Here is an 18,158-nt window from a genome sequence, read left to right on the forward strand (position 1 = left end):
CTGCAATGGGCACTGGATATTGGAATGAAAAACAGAGGAGGTGATATATGATATTGTTGTCATTTTTTTTCTTCTTATATATCTCTCAGTGTTTATACAATGGTCTTTTTATAGGTGCAAAAATTTGTAACTGATATATGAACTAAATACACTGATCATTGAAAATTCTTAAAACATGGTTTTGTAACAACTAGATTTTGTAACAGCTAAATCAGAGGTAGCAACGGGCAGAAAACAACAGTAAAAAAGTAATAAATTTTTTGACTAAATAGATATCACATATTACACGTATACTTAGTCATAAATACTTTAAAATTTTATTTTCATTTCAGCCAAATATCCAACAACTTTGGCGGCAAGTCATCAATATAATATTATTGGACTCCTAAATCCTTTCAGCGCCTTCATTATTGGACTGTCATTGTCTTGATATAAAGTCGTTGAGCCAATTACATTCTTTATGTCCAATAATACACATATCCATCATCACTAATGGTCTCTTATGTTGGATTGAATTCGTCAATGAGTTATTGAGCTTACCCTTTATTGTGAAGTCATTGACAGTATAATTGTTGTAGAGGTTTATAGGCCCCGTAATACGAGTTGCCGCCGATCCAATACTAAATATCTAGAAATTAGTATCAACAAGTCCCTAAGATTTTTGAAATTTTTAATTTCAAAAAATTTCATCAAAATTGATGTTATAAAAATGAATTATTTTAATAATTTATTTGGCATGACTTACCAAATGAATATCAAGTTATTCCATGCTGTTGAAGCTCTTCTTCGAGCAAATAAAAAATATAATTTCAATTCATCCTCTCTCTTACGTAGTTTAACAACAATGGTATCAAATATAAAATTGATGAGAATTTTTATTTCCAGAGCCATTAATTTAATTCTGTAGCAAATTTTTTTAAAAAGACAAAATTGTCCTATGTATTGTTCCTTGAAATGTGCATATGCATACATAGAATGAGTCCTAAAATTTACAAATCAAAAATATTAAGAATGTTAAGTGCATTTTTAGAAAGCGAAAAATGTGATGATTATATTTTATATAATTAAGGTATAAAATTGTACGTTAACTAATTCACTACTATAATATTTAATTATTTATATGTGTCCATTTTGTTAGCGCCAATGAAATAAAGTAAAGTATGAGACTAATCCTACAGGAGATTATGGAAACTTTATTTTTCATTATATTTTGTGATGGAAGGATCTTCTCTAATTTTTCAGAATCTAGTTGGCCTAATCTAGTTGCTATTGTTATTATTTTATAAATATTTTTGACAAATGCTTGATGGAAAATTCCCAAAATTGATTTACCTTTTTGTTAGGATTTCATCGGCAAGATAGTAATAATGTTGTTCCATTTACTTTATTTAAGTACAAATATAAAGTAATCCAAAGAATTTCAAAATTTTGGTTTTTTTTGAACAGAAATTTCAAAATTTTGTTAATTAATTTTATAAATTATTTGCAAATGCAGCTCAGTTGAAAACGACGCCGGATTACCACAGCCTATAGTTACTGTATAGTATTGCAGAAGAAAGCAAAATTGCAAGGTACGAAAATACACCATATTTGCAGCTTCTGTGATTTATATGCGCATTTATATATCGTTATATCATATACATACGTATGAATTAAAATTTGAGAATACCAGTTAAATGTTATTCAATTACATTCATCACGATCTTCAAATTGTGCTGTACATCTCTCATTTGATTCACTGTAAGTGTTTGTTTTTTTGTTCATTATACAAACATGTATGTATAGATTATGTTTGATTTAATAGTTGATTTATTAGATTTTAAATTTAGATGCACTTAATTTGAGATCCAATAGTGTTAAGTATTGTTATTATCTAATTTTATTGTAGAGGATTTAGTAGTTTGTGTATTGTGTTTAGGAGATGCTGTGAAATTTCGAGTTCATCGCAATCGAATTGCTTGAATTGAGTTTGTGTTTTAAGAGCGGATGTTTGAGTATGGATTGAAATGATCTGTGTAAGTGTTATGAAGTGGTTTCTATGAGAGTGCTGGCGAATTTTTGGTAAGGAGGCGTGAGGTTTGAGTTTGTGGTGGTCTGGACTCAAGTGACTCGTGACGATGAGGTTTTGTGTGCAATCTAATGCCTTAAAGTTGGAATGATAGAATAGAGAGAAAGATATGACTGTGATCAAGGATACAGTGAATAGTCATTTCGTTAGTAACAACCTAATTATTTAGTTTTATGAAATGTCAAATGTGTATTGCAAGACTTATTTTAGTAAAATATAATATTGTAAAACTAAAACAAATTATGCTTTAGATTAAAATCAGAATATTACGGAGACAAAATTATGCAGAACTAGGAGTTCTTATCTATAAGTAGTTCTCGGTAGACTGTTACGTTGTTTTGTGAAAATCAATCAACTCGGACGAGTACCTAAAGAAGTAATAGGAAATTGGAGAGAGTACAGCCGATTTTTTAACTTTTACAACCTGATGAGTATATATAGAAGTATCTGATTCAAATATAAATTTTAGATTGAAGCCTGAAAACCACTAATATTCAATAGACTTCGTAATGTTAAATGTTCAATTATCAATCTCATGTTTCAGGTCAACAATTCACCGACCTGAACTTGTAGAATAGTTCTTAATTTATGATAGACTGATAGTTTTGCAAAAAAGGTTCAAGTGTAGAATTGACTGATCATTGCCGATTAAGCAATATATTATGTATTGCCTTTTTTTCTTGTGTTGTTTGAGTTATGCCTAGTTAAGTCATCAATAAATTTGGTCTTTGGTCTCTTCTAAGTTCTCCGTCTCTTGCTTACCGTGACAAGATATCTGCACTGCAGGGTCCAGACTTCAGCCTACATGGCTCATTGCTCAACTTTTTGACATGCATGTTGATATGTATGCGCATAAAGCTAAATTGTCTGGTTCTTTGCTTCTGAACCCGATTCTCTCATAATAAATGGAATTATTGTTCTTTACGTATTTTGTATTCCAACTCCTAGGATAAAGTATTGCCTCACTCCTTGGTTGTAAGTATCTGCAAATATGGTGTTCAGTCGACTTGGAGAAATTCTGTCTGCTGCTGCAAGTCGTTTATCAGTTGTAAAGTCTTCTTCCAGTCAATATACATCATCTGGATTGCCTCCGGTTCCAGTAGATGAATCTGGGCATGGCATTGGGTCTTCAAGATCTAGGAAAAAGAATTTATTAAGACGAGCATCGTCTCTGCAAGATTTCTCTACTTATAGCCAAGTTGATCCTGAAGAAGGAACTATAAACATTGGAACGGAAAGGAGGTCTACACAAGAAAAATCTCTTTTGGTGCAGAGAGCAAAAGGTGGGGCCAGCTTTTCAAAGGAAAAGACATCAACAGGAAGCCCATGTATAAGAAAGAAATGGGCACTAGTAATTTTAGTTTTTCTCTGCTTACTGTTGTTTGCGTTTCTTGTTTTTACATTACAGTTCCTTTATTTCAACTGGTCTAAGGGATCACCCAAGTTCTATGTTATTCTTGATTGTGGTAGCACCGGGACCCGGGTTTTTGTTTACAAAGCATCTGCTAATCACAACAAAGATGATGGTAGCCTGTCAATTTTGTTAAGCTCCCTGCCTGAAGGCCTTATAAGCACTCATAATTCCCAGACAGGGCGGGCTTATAATCGGATGGAGACTGTGCCGGGTTTTGATAAATTGGTCAATAATATATCGGGCTTGACAGGAGCAATAAAACCGCTACTTCAATGGGCAGAGCAGCAGATCCCTCAGAATGCACATAGGTCTACTTCTATCTTCCTTTATGCCACAGCCGGTGTTCGTAAACTGCCTAGGTCAGACTCAGACTGGCTTCTGAACAATGCTTGGTTAATTATGAAAAATTCTTCATTCATGTGTCAGAGAGAGTGGATAAAGATTATCAGTGGCATGGATGAAGCGTTTTATGGATGGATAGCTTTAAACTATCACCTTAGTGTGTTGGGAACTATGCCCAAAAAAGAAACTTATGGTGCTCTTGACTTAGGTGGCTCCTCATTGCAGGTTACGTTTGAGAGCAACGAACATATCCATAATGAGACTAGCTTACAGCTTAACATTGGTCCTGTCAATCATCATCTAAGTGCCTATTCTCTATCAGGATATGGTCTGAATGATGCTTTTGACAAGTCTGTTGTTTATCTTTTGAAAAGACTTCCACATATTACCAATGCAGATATTGCAAGTGAAAACATTGTGATTGAACACCCTTGCTTGCATTCTGGGTACAAGGAGCAATATGTCTGTTCTCTGTGTACTTCTTTGTACCAGGATGATGGGAGTCCTTTAAATGGAAGGGGAAAAATCGGAATAGGAGGAAGACCAGGAAGTTCAGTTCAACTTATAGGCGCTCCAAATTGGGACCAATGCAATTTACTCGCACATGTTGCAGTCAACATGTCTGAGTGGTCTAGAAATACTCCAACTCTTGATTGTAAGATGAATCCTTGCGCGCTTCCAGATGATATTCCTCGTCCTAATGGACATTTTTATGGAATGTCTGGCTTCTATGTGGTTTATAGGTTTTTTGAATTGACTTCTGACTCTACACTTGACGATGTCTTGGAGAAGGGTCGGAAATTCTGTGAAAAGACTTGGAATGTCGCAAAGAATAGTGTTGCACCTCAGCCATTTATTGAACAATACTGCTTCAGGGCACCTTACATTGTGTTCCTATTGAGAGAAGGTCTGCACATAACAGATAACAATGTAACCATTGGTTCTGGAAGTATTACCTGGACACTCGGTGTGGCATTGTTAGAAGCTGGAAAAGCCTTTACAACAAAAATCGAAATTCGCACTTACAAAATATCCTGGTTGGAGATCAATCCAACTGTTCTTTTCATCATGCTGTTTGCTTCATTGGTTTTGGTAGTTTGTGCACTATTGTACATAGGGAATTGCACATCAAGAATGTTACATAGGCAATATCTGCCGCTATCTAGACATAACAGTGCCCCAAACACTTCCGTTCTCAATATTACATCCCCTTTCCGGTTCAAGCGATGGAGCCCTATCAATTCAGGTATATACTTCTGCACTGTAAGATAACTTTTAAAACTTTAAAGATTATAATTTTTTTATCTTATTGATGCAAGATCTCCCACCTGGTGGTGGTGGTCTTTCTACTTTTGTGCGTGTGAGTGGAGGGGGGGGGGGGGTAGACGGTTTGTTGGTTATCTTTAGAGATTTATGGTACAGAGTGTTGCACTAGATATTTGTTATAATTATAAATACACTGGCGGTTAAAATAAATATATGTCCGGATGACTAGGTAATTTCTATTTTAATCTCCTCATCTGTTTTTAGTATCGATATCCTTCCCATTGTATCTCCAAAAGTTTTTTTTTTAATTTCTTGTGTTCGCATATCAGTCTTTATTTATTATTACAAAAAAGTATGTGTCCCTGGAGAGAGTTCTGCGGTAAGAATGAAAACGGGGTCAGAAAGGTGCAGTAATGGAGTTAGTTGTATTTATAATACTGGCAGTCTGGAATCACGGAGTAAATAAAAGTGTAGTCATCTTCTTTACTAAAGAAGCTGAATTTCAGTCATAGGATTATTAGGAATTACTATATTAATTAAAACCAAGTGAAGTCAAAAAGGTTTTACACGAAAAGAAATGTTTAAGCTTTTGAGATTAAACGCAGATGATGATACTGTGTCTATTGATGCTAAATACCACAATTAGGCATTTTTTCCTGCTCAGTGCCTCTGCACCTTTGCTCTATCCCCTTGTTGATGGATTGTAAAACTTTTATACTTTCTTCTTTAATTGACTTGTGTAGCATGATTTTGTGGCGCATTGTATTTTATTTAGCATGATATGTGTCCTGTCTGTTTGTTAATGTTATTTATTTTTTGTAAAATGAAATTTTTTATCACTCCTATTTCGTTAGTGACCTTTGCGGGCGATGTTGAATTTGCCGATTCAGGGGATGGAAGGGTCAAGTTGCCATTGAGTCCAGTTGCAACTTCCTGGCATAGACCATTTGGCTCATCTCTTGATTTTAGTAGTGGCATTGAGCTCAATGATTCTTCCTTGCATCCATCTTCAAGTAGTGTTGTTCATAGTTCTTCTTCAGGTAGCTTGGGTCAGATGCAGCAAATTGACAGTAGTAGCATGGGTTCTGTCTGGTCCTCACAGAGAAGTCAGATGCAACTTCAAAGCAGGAGGTCACAATCTCGAGAAGACTTAAGTTCTTCACTGGCTGAGGCACACTTGACGAAGACGTAGATGTGTTCCATCATTACCCAAATCTACCGGGGTTGGCTCTTAATGCAAAAACTGGCAATCATCCCTGAATACAAGTTGAGGCTGCATATTTTGGAGTCTGTTATAATTTTGTCGACTATTATCCTCAGCCAGAGTAAAATTCATAACAAATGAGTTGAATATGTTTACATTTTATAAGGGAGGCCGGCTATTCAGATATTACTGATGTTACTCTGGAGGTTGGGTTGGCAAATCATTGTAGGGCAGGTGAACTGATAAGTGCTGCTTTTCCAAAGCTATTTTCCGGTCTCTTGTTTAAGTCAGAGTCAGCAATGACCTATAAACATTAATTATTCAACTTTAACCGCCATTTAAATCAAATTGATGATATTAAGTGCCTGTTTGGGCACTCATTCTTTTGTCCATATTTCTGTTAAACCCATTTCATTTTCAGGGTACCTTTTTGGCGATTTCATTTATTAAATTACATATGATCATTTTGGAGCCTAAATGAAAATGTTAGAAAATCTAAATATTCTCATTCTCATTCTTCATTTTCTGTACAATTCTTCTTTTTTTAATTTTTTGTTTAATTTATATTAAATTAAAACTTGTGCGATATATAATATATTTATAATATTAGATTATTTTTCAAATTTAATTTGATGAAAATTTTAAAATATAAATTTTTTATTTAAAATTTTTATATGATGATTAGTAATCTTTTGATTTTAATTTTATTTTAACTCATTTTAATCATATAGTTTTGTTTTAACTTCGTACCATTATACCGACCAAACAAAATCAATCTAATTATATTTAATTTTGAATTTTTAGCCAGATCAATACTGTAATTTTTTTTGGTCGAGATGAATAGTATATACTAACTCCATCCTTTTTTAATATTCACATTTGAAAAAAATATATTCTTAAATAGTTGTCACATTTTTTATTTCAATGCACTTTTTATCAAATTTTTCCATGTCTACCCCTCAATTCCCAATTTTTGACTTTATAATTAATACACACATCTAATTAAATGTTTAATACAATAATATATGATATACATGAAAACAATTTATATAATTTATTTTTTCTTAATATGTGTTTTTTTTGCAAATATGACAACTAAAAAGGGACGGAGACAATATTATATAATTTTATCCCAAGGTTATTAAATATTTTATTTTAAATTTAAATTATTATTCATTCATGTAATTTGTAATTTTATTTCCAAAAAAATTATAATTTATAAGTTATAATATACCAAACACATTATCAACTCAGAAGAACTTATATGTCCAAACGTCTAAATTCTAAATAACTTATAAGTTACATGTTCGTATAACTCATAAAGTTATATTTTATAAAAAATCCCAAACATGCCCTAATATCTGTAAAACGTTAACCTTCTGCTTATAAGACAGCCTTTACTTGGATTTCACACTAGTTGGAGGCTTGGAGCAGAAGTGGTCTAAGTTGGTACAAGCCTTATTTTTGTTAAATAAACATTTTTTATTGCTATTATTTTCAGGACCCTACTTGCATATGTAATATCTTCGTTTGAATAACGTATCATTTGTCTTTATGGATCCTTTTCATTTTTGTATTCATATTTCGTTCTTTGCAATTATCTTGAATCATTTTCCTGTGCACATTTTTACGGTATTATATGAGCGAACATCGAACTCCGGGCCATAGCATCAAAAACAACTTGCGCAACTTCTCATACTTATGTTCTTATTTACCCATCGTTGCGATGTACTGCACCATCCTTAGTTCACATCCCTGGCCGCATTTTCACCGTGTTCCACAAGCAAGAACCGTATTCTGGACCTTATTACTAAGAAAAACATGCTCACAGTTGTTGCTACTTCTAAATTCTAATTCTCTATATTTTATTTTTCTAACCTTACAGATACAGGTTTTAGCATATTAACATTTCTTGATAGCTTCAGTTAAATGAACCTGTTCCTGTTCCGCATTAAGAACATTATAAAATACAAAATTATGCAGAACTTCATTTAAGGGCATAACCCAGTGGTAAGACCGCAAAACTTACACCAAACTACATGGTTTTTGAAATTGTCAGCATCTTAAACTAGTGTTCAGTAGCTGGTTCCTGCTTATAGATAGGACCACTGCCTTGATACACGTATTCTTTATGAATGAGGGTGTGAGCTAGCTGACATTAAGTTACTGATACAATCCTTGCAAGAAAAGAAAAATTATAGATGTAAGATATTGCTCGTCTCCTAGCAAAAACTATAGTTCAACTTTGTGGTTCTGTTTACCACTATTCTTAGGCGAGAATAGCCAACCGAACATCTGTTTCAACTTGAAGATCAGAAAATTCTGCTCTGATGCTTCTTCCGATATTGCAGTGCAGACTTTGTTGTAATCATGCTTCAAATGAGGAACAACTATTCTTTCCTGTGGAAAGGCATCGGGAAAATGTCAAATAAGAGAACTATCACTTTCTACTTCTTAGAATGCAGCAGGAATTTAAATTAGTACCTTGAAAACTTCAAAAGGACAGATATTAGAATTGTCACAGCCCTGTTCAGAATGAAACGTTATTCCAACACAAACTTAAAGAGAATAATTTATTTCAAAATACGAAGAACTTACACACAACTGGAAACCAATGTGTTATATATAAAGCAATTAAAAGAAAATAATCAACCCTGGAAACTAGGAGCGTGTTACTCCCATTTGTACACTTTCAAGCAAGAAACTTACAGGCAGAGGAACAGGATGTTCGTTGTGCAGGACTTGCACCAAGTATTTGCTGGAGTTGTTAGCTGGACAACTGTACAAAACTAGCATATTATTTCCCCCAAAAGGTGCCACTATGCTGCCTCTCCACTTTCTCGACTGAGGAGGTTTTGGAGGGAGTTGCAAGGCTTGTTCTCGTCGAATTTGTTCAAATTCTAAAATTTTCAGCAAATAACATCTTAAAAGACTAAAATAGAGCAGAAAGTCTGTCGAAAAAGTAAATATAACTTTTGATATGTAATTATGTCCAACTGCAAAATTTCTTTCATAATGAGATTATCCGTTGCCTGTGCATCGACCCTTCAAATTATACCCCTACATTTTGTTCAATTAAACCCACAATCAGAAAGTATAAAGTTGTAATTTAACTAACCAGATCCTTCAAGGAAGAGGCCAATCAAACATGAGAAAGGCAGCAGTGTCTCTGCATGAGCAAACCGAAGCCTAGCTTTTTCATAGCTCCCAGGAGCCTGCTTTTCTAAAATAAGAAACATCAAATATTATAATAGGACAACTTTCAAGAAGTGTTATATAACAACGCATTATAGATGAATAGATTTAGCAACAAGATGCATATATTTTCTAAAATCTAAGCTACCCAGTTTCAATTCTTGATTTATATATGATGTCATGCTAATGTAATCAATTTTCTTCAAATCATCTTTCACTATTGTTAAAAAGAAATTCCTGAAGATTTATATATCTATCCTAATGATAAATTAATCCATCTATCGTGATGGAGTTCAAAGATAAAAGTTACTTTTCAACAGATAATGATATGTCTAAATTTGGAGGGGGGGGGGAGTAAATGTAGTAAAACATTGAATTTAAAAAGAATTCATTCCATTATCTTAGTTTTTAATGTCATTTTGTCCAATTTAACTTGAACTATAGTGTCAAACAAGTTAGTACAGATGAAAACATTTGAGTATAATACTACTAGTAAGAATAAATAAAAAATTTACATTTTTCAAAAAAACAATTATATATACAGATTATTATAATTTGATAAGATTTGGACCCTATAATGGATAAATTTATCAACAAAATCATCATGACAATAATTTTTTTATTTATTTATCACAATAGTAAATTTGTAATCAAAAAATAGTCTGCGTTTGGTGCGGGTTAGTTGTCCTTTATTTACCCATGTTGACTTGATTTATACTCCGTGTGCTGCAAGCGTAGACACAAACATTCTAATAGAGTACATCGGAAAAATCCTAAAGTTTAAGATTGATTTCAATTATTAATAAAATTATCGAACGTGTTCTATCAAAATTTTTATATATTCTGCAAACTCTATACAATCATATATACCATTTGGATTATTTTCTGGAACAGATGGAGTATAAATCTTGAAAACTCACTGGCCATCGCATTCATAATGAAGGTATATTCCGGGATTGGGTACGAGGGTTGGACACAGTTGCGGACCCAAGTGTCAGATTCTTTGTTTTGAAAAAGACGAAGAATCTTTAATATGCATCAGAAACTGGACAAGGATGTGAGGACTCAGCATGCAGGTGTAACATAGAAAATCTTATCTATTCCTATTTTTTATACATTTTAAAAGTATTCTCTATTACAGCTATAACCAATAAATCAGATGGATTAGCTATATATAAATCAGATGGCCTTATGTTACATATTGGACTTGATTAAAAGAGGGGTATGTGTCCCATTTCAACATGAAGGATTCAACTTGGATCCTACCCCACACCCACGTGGCCTCATTCTGACATGGGTATGATGGCAAAACTGAAACGTTTGGGTGACAAAGCGTGTATCCTTTATCGAATCGACGTCAACGAAATGCTTTTAGAAAACTAACAGTTACGAACGAAACCCAGCAAAATCCAGATAATATTTTCAGATATATAAATTACCTTCTTTAGATTTAATGGCCTGCTCCATGGATTGAATGACATCTTCAAGTAAAGGAACTCCCATTCTGTAATTCAGTGCATTACCATAACCCTTTAATATGAAGGACTCCAGATCATCTGTCCACTCCAATAAAGCAACCTAAAAATCCAAAGTTATGCAAATCAATGTAATCAGTTAGCATTAGCAAGAAACAAAATCGCATTCCAAAAAAGTAACAAGCAACAATCATACTGATTCAAAATAACCATGCAATCACTAACGTAACAGCTAGACACGAGGCATAGAAAACTAGTCATGGATCGTGTACCTCAGAAGGACTGAACATGGCACAAGCTTGATCAGGTTTGCTAAGAAGGGATGCTTCCTGTGGCATTTTAATCCAACACATGATCAGAAAAGAAGATATTCGTAAGTGATTTATTGTGAAATTAACTTATAATCAAGTGGTTTAAGGGAAGATGATAGTGACCTGTTTGCAAAGAAACCAGAGAGAAGAAGTATCCTGCCTTGTAAAATTTAGCTCGTAACGCAACACTAACGACTTGGTAATCTCATCCAGGACAGGTCTCTTAAGCTTATCAACACCAGGTTCCCTACTTTTTCTAAAAGCCTGCACCCACAGGTCATAAATAAGAAAACTTTTAACTGCTGGCCCGTGGGAACTATAAATTTCGAGTCTAGTTAAAATATCTCTCCAGACACCTTTTGCGGTGGATAGCCCTAGAGTTATATACAGAAGACAAATTAACAAATTAATGACAATGTATATTCTTGGGAAAATGAATTTTTCCGTCACCCAACTTATTGTGTGTTTAGAAACTTACCACTCAACTATAATTTTTTTTGTTTTACTCACTAATGTTAGGTTCAGATTTTTTTTAGTCACTAACGTTAGGTTCAGATTTGATTATTAGTATTTTGTCAATTTTCTATAGCATTATTAAAATATAGTGATAACCTAGTACAAAAAGTATCATATGTGTCTTATAAGAAAACTTATATGTGTATAAGTTTGCTAGATGCATATGAAGGGGTCGTATAATGTCCGAATTATATATTTATGTTATAGGAAGGACGCATATTGTTTTTAAAAATCTGATCATAACAGATGTATATACATTGTAAACAGACGCATAAAATCAATTCATATACGTCTTTTACTTTTTAGGTGGCGTACTAAGCTCAAAACCAAAATTATTAGGAAGAGGCATCCCAATCCATACTAAAATTATTGGGAAATAAAAAAAAAATAAAAAATTCAATATAATCAAATTAGCAAACTGATCACAAAGTACTAAAAAACATTAAAAAATTACATATCAATATTTTACCAAACGACACTTTCAAAAACCAAATGAAATCACTAATCACAACTCCTTCATGTAACTTTTACTGACCCAAAATCAAAACCATAAACCCATCCACTTTAATAAAATTGTGAATCAAGTATATACATAAACACAAAAATAAAATAATGTTGTAATAATGTAAATTTGGTATTAAATCAAACAACTCTCACAAGATATTTTTCTTACAAACATAATTTTATAACTTATTTTTAAGATTTTTTTTATATATAGAAATTTAAACTTTAAATTATTATTCAGAAGAATAAAAATTAAAATAATTCATGAAACTACATCTTTTAGGAGCCTTAAAATGTTTGTCAAACTCTTATCACCAAGGTAAACGTCTTGGGGGACATATGGAGTACTATATATAAAGATATAGACATATATCAAATCATTAAAATATTATAGACTACCACTATATTTTAATAATCCAAAAAAATTGACAAAATGCTAATAATCAAATCCGAACCTAACGTTAGTGACTAAAAACAAATATGAACCTAACTTTAGTGAGCAAAAGAAAAAAAATAATAGTTGAATGGTAAGTTCCTAAAAACACGATAAATTGGGTGACGAAAAAATCCATTTTCCCTATATTCTTCTATAAACATCAAGACATATTCCGCTCTTTTGCAGCCTTCTGCCTCGAAGAAAAGAGTGAGGAAGAAAACATCTGACTGCCAGACTCTGTCCCAAACAATATGCTTACAATAGAGATAGATAGAGTGTGGCATATATGCCAGCTTTGTGTTGTCACGCCAATAATTACCCACATGATTACAATTTTTTACAGACAATGCCATTGTGTCTATTAGACACATAAACAATTATGACGTGCCTCCCTTTTATAGTATACAATGTTCCTTACAAAAATTAATGTTGTTTCTGAACTTCAAATTTGCTTCTATCAAGGAAGAGAGAGTGCTAAAGGAGCTTCACCTAAAACTAAAATAGGTTCAGTTGGCACCTTGAATTTACCAAAATTCTTCCTCCCTCGTTAATAATGTGTTGCGCATGCTAAACAATGATCTGAAGTTCATGATGACAAGGTAGAAATACCAGTGTAATGAAAAAAGTAATTACAAATACAAATCAAGCTATTTTTTTATTAGAAACTAAAACAATCTTCTGGGCCTGCCACCTGGAAATATATAGCTACTTCTGTGCAAGAATTCAGACCTAAACTAAACGGAGAGGGGTACGAAGAAAGAAAAAGAGATCAACAATTTTACCTTGTAATTCTGACAGCAATCATGAAATCTTAACATTGTATCACTTGCACGGCTCTCGCTGCTAATTGCAAAAGCTCGATGATGTCCTGGTCCAAGGTTTCCTCTCCCACTAAAAAGTCCCATGCCAAATGCCACGGCACTAGCTGATGCTCGAGGGATCTACATTGTCATTGACCAAATAGGTTAAAGATCATACTCATATAAAACAATTATATCAGCCTAATGATTATTCAAAATGTTATAGACACAAGAGAGGAAACTCCTAATGTGTAGACTTTGACAGAAGGATTTCTCAAACCTTGAGCACAAGTTTCAATACTCAAGCAATATTGAAAGTAGAAACTAAACATTCCCTGTACTAAAGATGAACAAATAATAAATAACTAAAAAATATTACCTGAGTTGCCTTTATTGTGTATACATCTGGGTGATAATCATCACTAAAAAGTTCTGCGAAACTTTCTCTGATTCTGATCCCAAGGTTATAGAGTTCAGTTTCTCCTTCACTAATCAATTCTCCACCCTTGAGCTTGCCTTTCCAGGGCGATTTCCAACCCGAAATCCAGGATGGAATTTTCTGCAACGATAGCTTCTGTTCTTTTGCAGCTTGTACAAGAGTCTCCATTTTAACAGATAAAGCTTCTAACGATCTCATCTTTTTCTTCGTAGGAGCACGGGTTCCATGTCGTGCCTGTGAACCAATTAAAGTTTTAGCATACCGTTGCTTCGGTTGTTAACCTTAAGCATAATACAGGTGTAAACTTAATCTTAAAAAATGTATGACATCACAATTAAAACCCTACTAGAAACAATAAGAATCTATACACAAAATAGTAATTAATATCAGTAGATGAAGATTTAAGTAATAAGAGACCAGAAATGCAACACATTTAGGAACAGCTTTTAAAATCCATGATTCTCTCCTTTACAGCTTCTTTTCTTCTTTTCATTCAGATGAATCATATATCCATCCGATTTCAGATATTTTAGATCCTCCGCATCTCCTCTTATCACTCTTCATCACAGAGATCTTTATTTTTTTTGAAACATTCATGAACAATGACTAGTTTTACTTGTATAACCTCCATTCTAAGATTATATTTATATTTCTGATTTTAAATGGCTAAAGATGTGGGGTTGAAAGAATATCCTGAACCTTGAAACAGCTAGGAAAACTAAGAAATTCTAGGAATTAAACTGAAAGCAGCTCACTGAAATGTGGTAACTAAGTTGTCACAGATAATTGTATAGCTTATTGTTTCTCACTAAATCCAACAGTGAAAATGCATTCATATTGACTAGTGTTGAAGCTTGGATCAGTGCTTATCAAGATTAATAAGCATGATGAGCAGACATGGTTACCACATGATCACATCACCCTAATTTTCATGTTGCTTACTTTTAAAACACTTTTCTCACATGCATCATGCCGGTCTATTTCTTTTCAGTAGAACTCTATTCCGCAACAAATGAAGCTGCAAGATATGACCACTGTGGATATAGTAGCTATCTAGTATCCATACATGTGACCTGTAGAGTGTAGACTGGATTGCGGTCACCCAGTGCCCCCAAAAACTATACACTTAGACACCTAGAAACTCTTAACAATCCCACACAAACGAAGCATGCCCCAATTCTTTAGTTTTAAAAAAATGTGTTATCTCATTTTGATCAAACATCCTTTAGTATCATTGAGGATATCAAACAAATTTTTACACAATCCCGAGTAATGTCAATCTCAGGACATTCAGCATGTAACCCAGGGTATCCAAACCAGTATTCAAACATTACATATAATAATCTTCCAAAGTAATTGTCATTTTTACTGATCTGCGCTTCCTAGTTGGCAGTTACTACACCAAATTAGTTAAAGTGCACATATGTGGCTAATGAACCCACAGGTTATTCACCTCTACTAGTAATTTAGTAGCAATTATGAATTGTAGTATAAGCTTACCAACAGGTTGAGATGGATAGGAGAACATTGATCGGGTATACTGGAAGGCGTAAATGACTTGTCTACAATATCTTTTACAACATCATACCTACATCCAATACAAAAATTAAAAATATATTAACACAAATTCAGACAAAAACACCGCAGCTAAAAAATCCACTCAATAATACGCCAATCAAGTAGGCTTCACTTCAAAGCACACAATTGTGCAAACTTAAAATTTAGACATAACAAAAACACCTTCCTTAACACTTTGATTCCTAGTTCAAAACTAGCTACGCTCACTTCTGGAAAGAGCTTTAACACAATTATTCAAAGCCGATAAACATTACAACACCTTTTAAAATTTCCTGCACAGCTATTGACTATAAAACTTACTTTATACACCTCCTCACACACACAACAGCAAAACGTGATAGTAAAATACGAAACATTCAAACTGCAAATATACTAAACAATCTCAATTACATAATACACTTTTTCTGTGTCTATTATTACAGATATAATGTACTTCTTTTCATCTCCAACGTCTAATAATTAATAAAAAAATCAGTCCATTTATCGAGGTTCTAGTGTATACTTCTAAACAAAATACGAAACACGTAAAGCGCAAATATGCTAAACAATCTCGATTACATAAGACACTTTGTCCGTCTCAATTATAATAGATATAATGTACCTCTTTTTATCTCCAACCTCTACTAATACAAGAGGTTCAACGAAATTAAAACAAATACAAAACACTTACTAAAAATGCATATACGCTAAACAATCTCAATTACATAATACATTTTGTCAGGTCCCGAGAATATTCATTTATCGAGATTCTAGTTTATACACTTGGAAACGAAATTAAAACAAAATCTCCTAAGCAATATTCACTGAATAACAAACTAAAAAAATGTAGTGAATACATATACGTATGTATGTATATTAAAATTACCTAGTTACAGTAGCGACATGATGGCGAACATCGAAGGCTTGGTGAGGAGAAAGTGCAGTAGATATTAAAAATATAAAAAGTAGAAAATACATTTTAGATAGATCGGAGATAACACAAATTGAATTAGAATGTTTGCTTTTACATATATGTTTGTATTGCCCTAAAAACGCAACACTTTTGTCAGAAGAAACAGAGTGAGCAAGAAGTCAGGAAGACGAGGGCTAATTTGTAAATTTAGAGTTTTTTTTAGAGTAAAGTGCACTTTATGTACTTGGAAGATTTTGGGTGTGAGACCATTTGCAATACTAACTTTCATTATCTCTCACTTGAAATACCGCAATAATAAAATTTTTACAGTTTGCGTGATTCCGTTAACTTCCACTAACTCCGTCTTTTTTTGCAGGGGTATGATTGTCATATCCTTATTACAACGGCTAGATCAGTTATATATACACGCCTTTTGCCCCAATTACATGTATATACCGAATTCTAAACCTTAATTAGAAAGTGAGCATCACAATGGCCTCCTCCAATGTTGCTGTTGGTGAAGACTTGCTCGATCTCATGTGTGATTGTTACCGAATGAGTGTTATGAAGACTCTTTAGTTTGGAGAAAATGCAGGCAGGATGTTCAGAGAATGTGGAGATGATAATTGCGGGTATCACAAGTGGATCGACCCACCACTTAGTGCTCGAGCAGTAGAGGTGATTGAAGAGCTGCAACAAAGAAATGTTGATGCGATTGACAAGCTCGGGCGGAGGATGGATCGAATGGTTGCAAGGGACCAAGCTCAGTTGGATAAGCTGAAGAGGAAGGAAGAATTTACAGTCATTGCAATTTTTGTCCTTTTCTCTCTCATGATGAACATGGTGCTGCAGTCAGTAGGACAAGTCAGTGTGGACGAGGAAGGTTACGACTCAATCGACGAGTAGAGGAGTAGACCTATGTTTAGTTTTCTTAAGTGTTTTAGTTTAATTTTCTATGCAATCAGTTTGTTTTGTACTAAAAATCATTGTTATTGTGAACAAATCTAAGTGAAAGAATGTAGTGGTGGTTGTGTTTCCTGAAAAATCTTGTGTATTGTTCATTTCATTTCACTAGCCATATACCAGTATGAGCAATAAGAAATCACTACAGTAATGGTATACAAAATCAAATGCATAAGTAATCAAGTTCTCACAAACACAAATATGATGCAAAATAGATAAAAGAGTACTCTAGATGAACTTGCCTTGATAAATACCAAACCATTGCCTTGACATAACCATTGTCTTGTGTCATTACATGATATAATGTCAACTATCTTAACACATACCAATTACATCCAAAAGTAAGGCATAAATAATCATCAGATTACATCCAAAAGTAAGACATAAATAGTCCAAGGGCATAAAAAAACCACAGACAAACTTTCATAGTAAAGAAGTCATGACAAATCTAAATCTTCCAAACTGGATTGTCCTTAAGTTTGGACTGCATTTCTCTTCTCCTGGTCTGAGTATTTTTCATAGGTTATGGTTGTGACATTGTTCCTGGTGCTCACTGTCTTGGGCTGAATTCCAAGAGGAGTGTTTGTTGACTTTTGTTGACATTTCTTTGTCTTGAATACACCACCTTGGGTACCCTCACATGATCCACCACCAACTTCTGGAATTGATTTATCAAGAATTGGATCTTGCACAGAGGAACATTTATAGCTTCATGAGGAATAGGATTCTGCACAGGAGGAATATCAGTTTGTCTA

General features: G+C 33.5%; 2 protein-coding genes across 7 annotated transcripts; one reads left to right on the forward strand and one right to left on the reverse strand.

The window, feature by feature from the left end:
- The first annotated feature begins 1,492 nt into the window (after positions 1-1,492).
- LOC141690294 (putative apyrase 7) lies at positions 1,493-6,686 on the forward strand. Of its 5 annotated transcripts, none has more exons than XM_074495021.1 (4): positions 1,526-1,571; positions 1,919-2,122; positions 2,855-5,070; positions 5,945-6,686. In XM_074495021.1, the coding sequence occupies exons 3-4, from the start codon at positions 3,060-3,062 to the stop codon at positions 6,280-6,282; spliced, it is 2,349 nt and encodes a 782-aa protein (XP_074351122.1). In that variant the 5' UTR covers positions 1,526-1,571; positions 1,919-2,122; positions 2,855-3,059; the 3' UTR covers positions 6,283-6,686. The 5 variants fall into 5 exon arrangements, with proteins under 5 accessions (XP_074351120.1, XP_074351122.1, XP_074351121.1 ...); XM_074495020.1 differs by lacking the exon at positions 1,526-1,571 and adding an exon at positions 1,579-1,740; XM_074495019.1 differs by lacking the exon at positions 1,919-2,122 and having other exon boundaries at positions 1,493-1,571.
- A 1,568-nt stretch (positions 6,687-8,254) lies between these two features.
- LOC141693511 (uncharacterized) lies at positions 8,255-16,634 on the reverse strand. 2 transcript variants are annotated; one of them, XM_074498642.1, is made up of 12 exons: positions 16,414-16,634; positions 15,471-15,558; positions 13,911-14,204; positions 13,514-13,672; positions 11,399-11,539; positions 11,237-11,293; positions 10,929-11,067; positions 9,413-9,517; positions 9,004-9,194; positions 8,779-8,820; positions 8,556-8,694; positions 8,255-8,471 (listed from the first exon to the last, which is right to left on the reverse strand). In XM_074498642.1, exons 1-12 carry the CDS (start codon positions 16,503-16,505, stop codon positions 8,458-8,460), a joined length of 1,461 nt encoding a protein of 486 aa, XP_074354743.1. In that variant the 5' UTR covers positions 16,506-16,634; the 3' UTR covers positions 8,255-8,457. The 2 variants fall into 2 exon arrangements, with proteins under 2 accessions (XP_074354743.1, XP_074354742.1); XM_074498641.1 differs by having other exon boundaries at positions 8,255-8,694; positions 16,414-16,633.
- Positions 16,635-18,158: the final 1,524 nt, after the last annotated feature.

This window comes from Apium graveolens, chromosome 10 (genome assembly GCF_009905375.1).
Source record: "Apium graveolens cultivar Ventura chromosome 10, ASM990537v1, whole genome shotgun sequence".
Taxonomy (NCBI): Eukaryota; Viridiplantae; Streptophyta; class Magnoliopsida; order Apiales; family Apiaceae; genus Apium; species Apium graveolens.

Coding starts and splice junctions, on each gene's coding strand:
- LOC141690294 (XM_074495019.1), top strand. CDS start 3,060: ATGGTGTTCAGTCGACTTGGAGAAATTCTGTCTGCTGCTGCAAGTCGT. Junction 5,071..5,944: donor ATGGAGCCCTATCAATTCAG/GTATATACTTCT, acceptor CTATTTCGTTAG/TGACCTTTGCGGGCGATGTT.
- LOC141693511 (XM_074498641.1), bottom strand. CDS start 16,505: ATGTATTTTCTACTTTTTATATTTTTAATATCTACTGCACTTTCTCCT. Junction 11,068..11,236: donor CCATGTTCAGTCCTTCTGAG/GTACACGATCCA, acceptor TTGGATTTTTAG/GTTGCTTTATTGGAGTGGAC. Junction 9,518..10,928: donor GGCCATTAAATCTAAAGAAG/GTAATTTATATA, acceptor TTCTTATTTTAG/AAAAGCAGGCTCCTGGGAGC.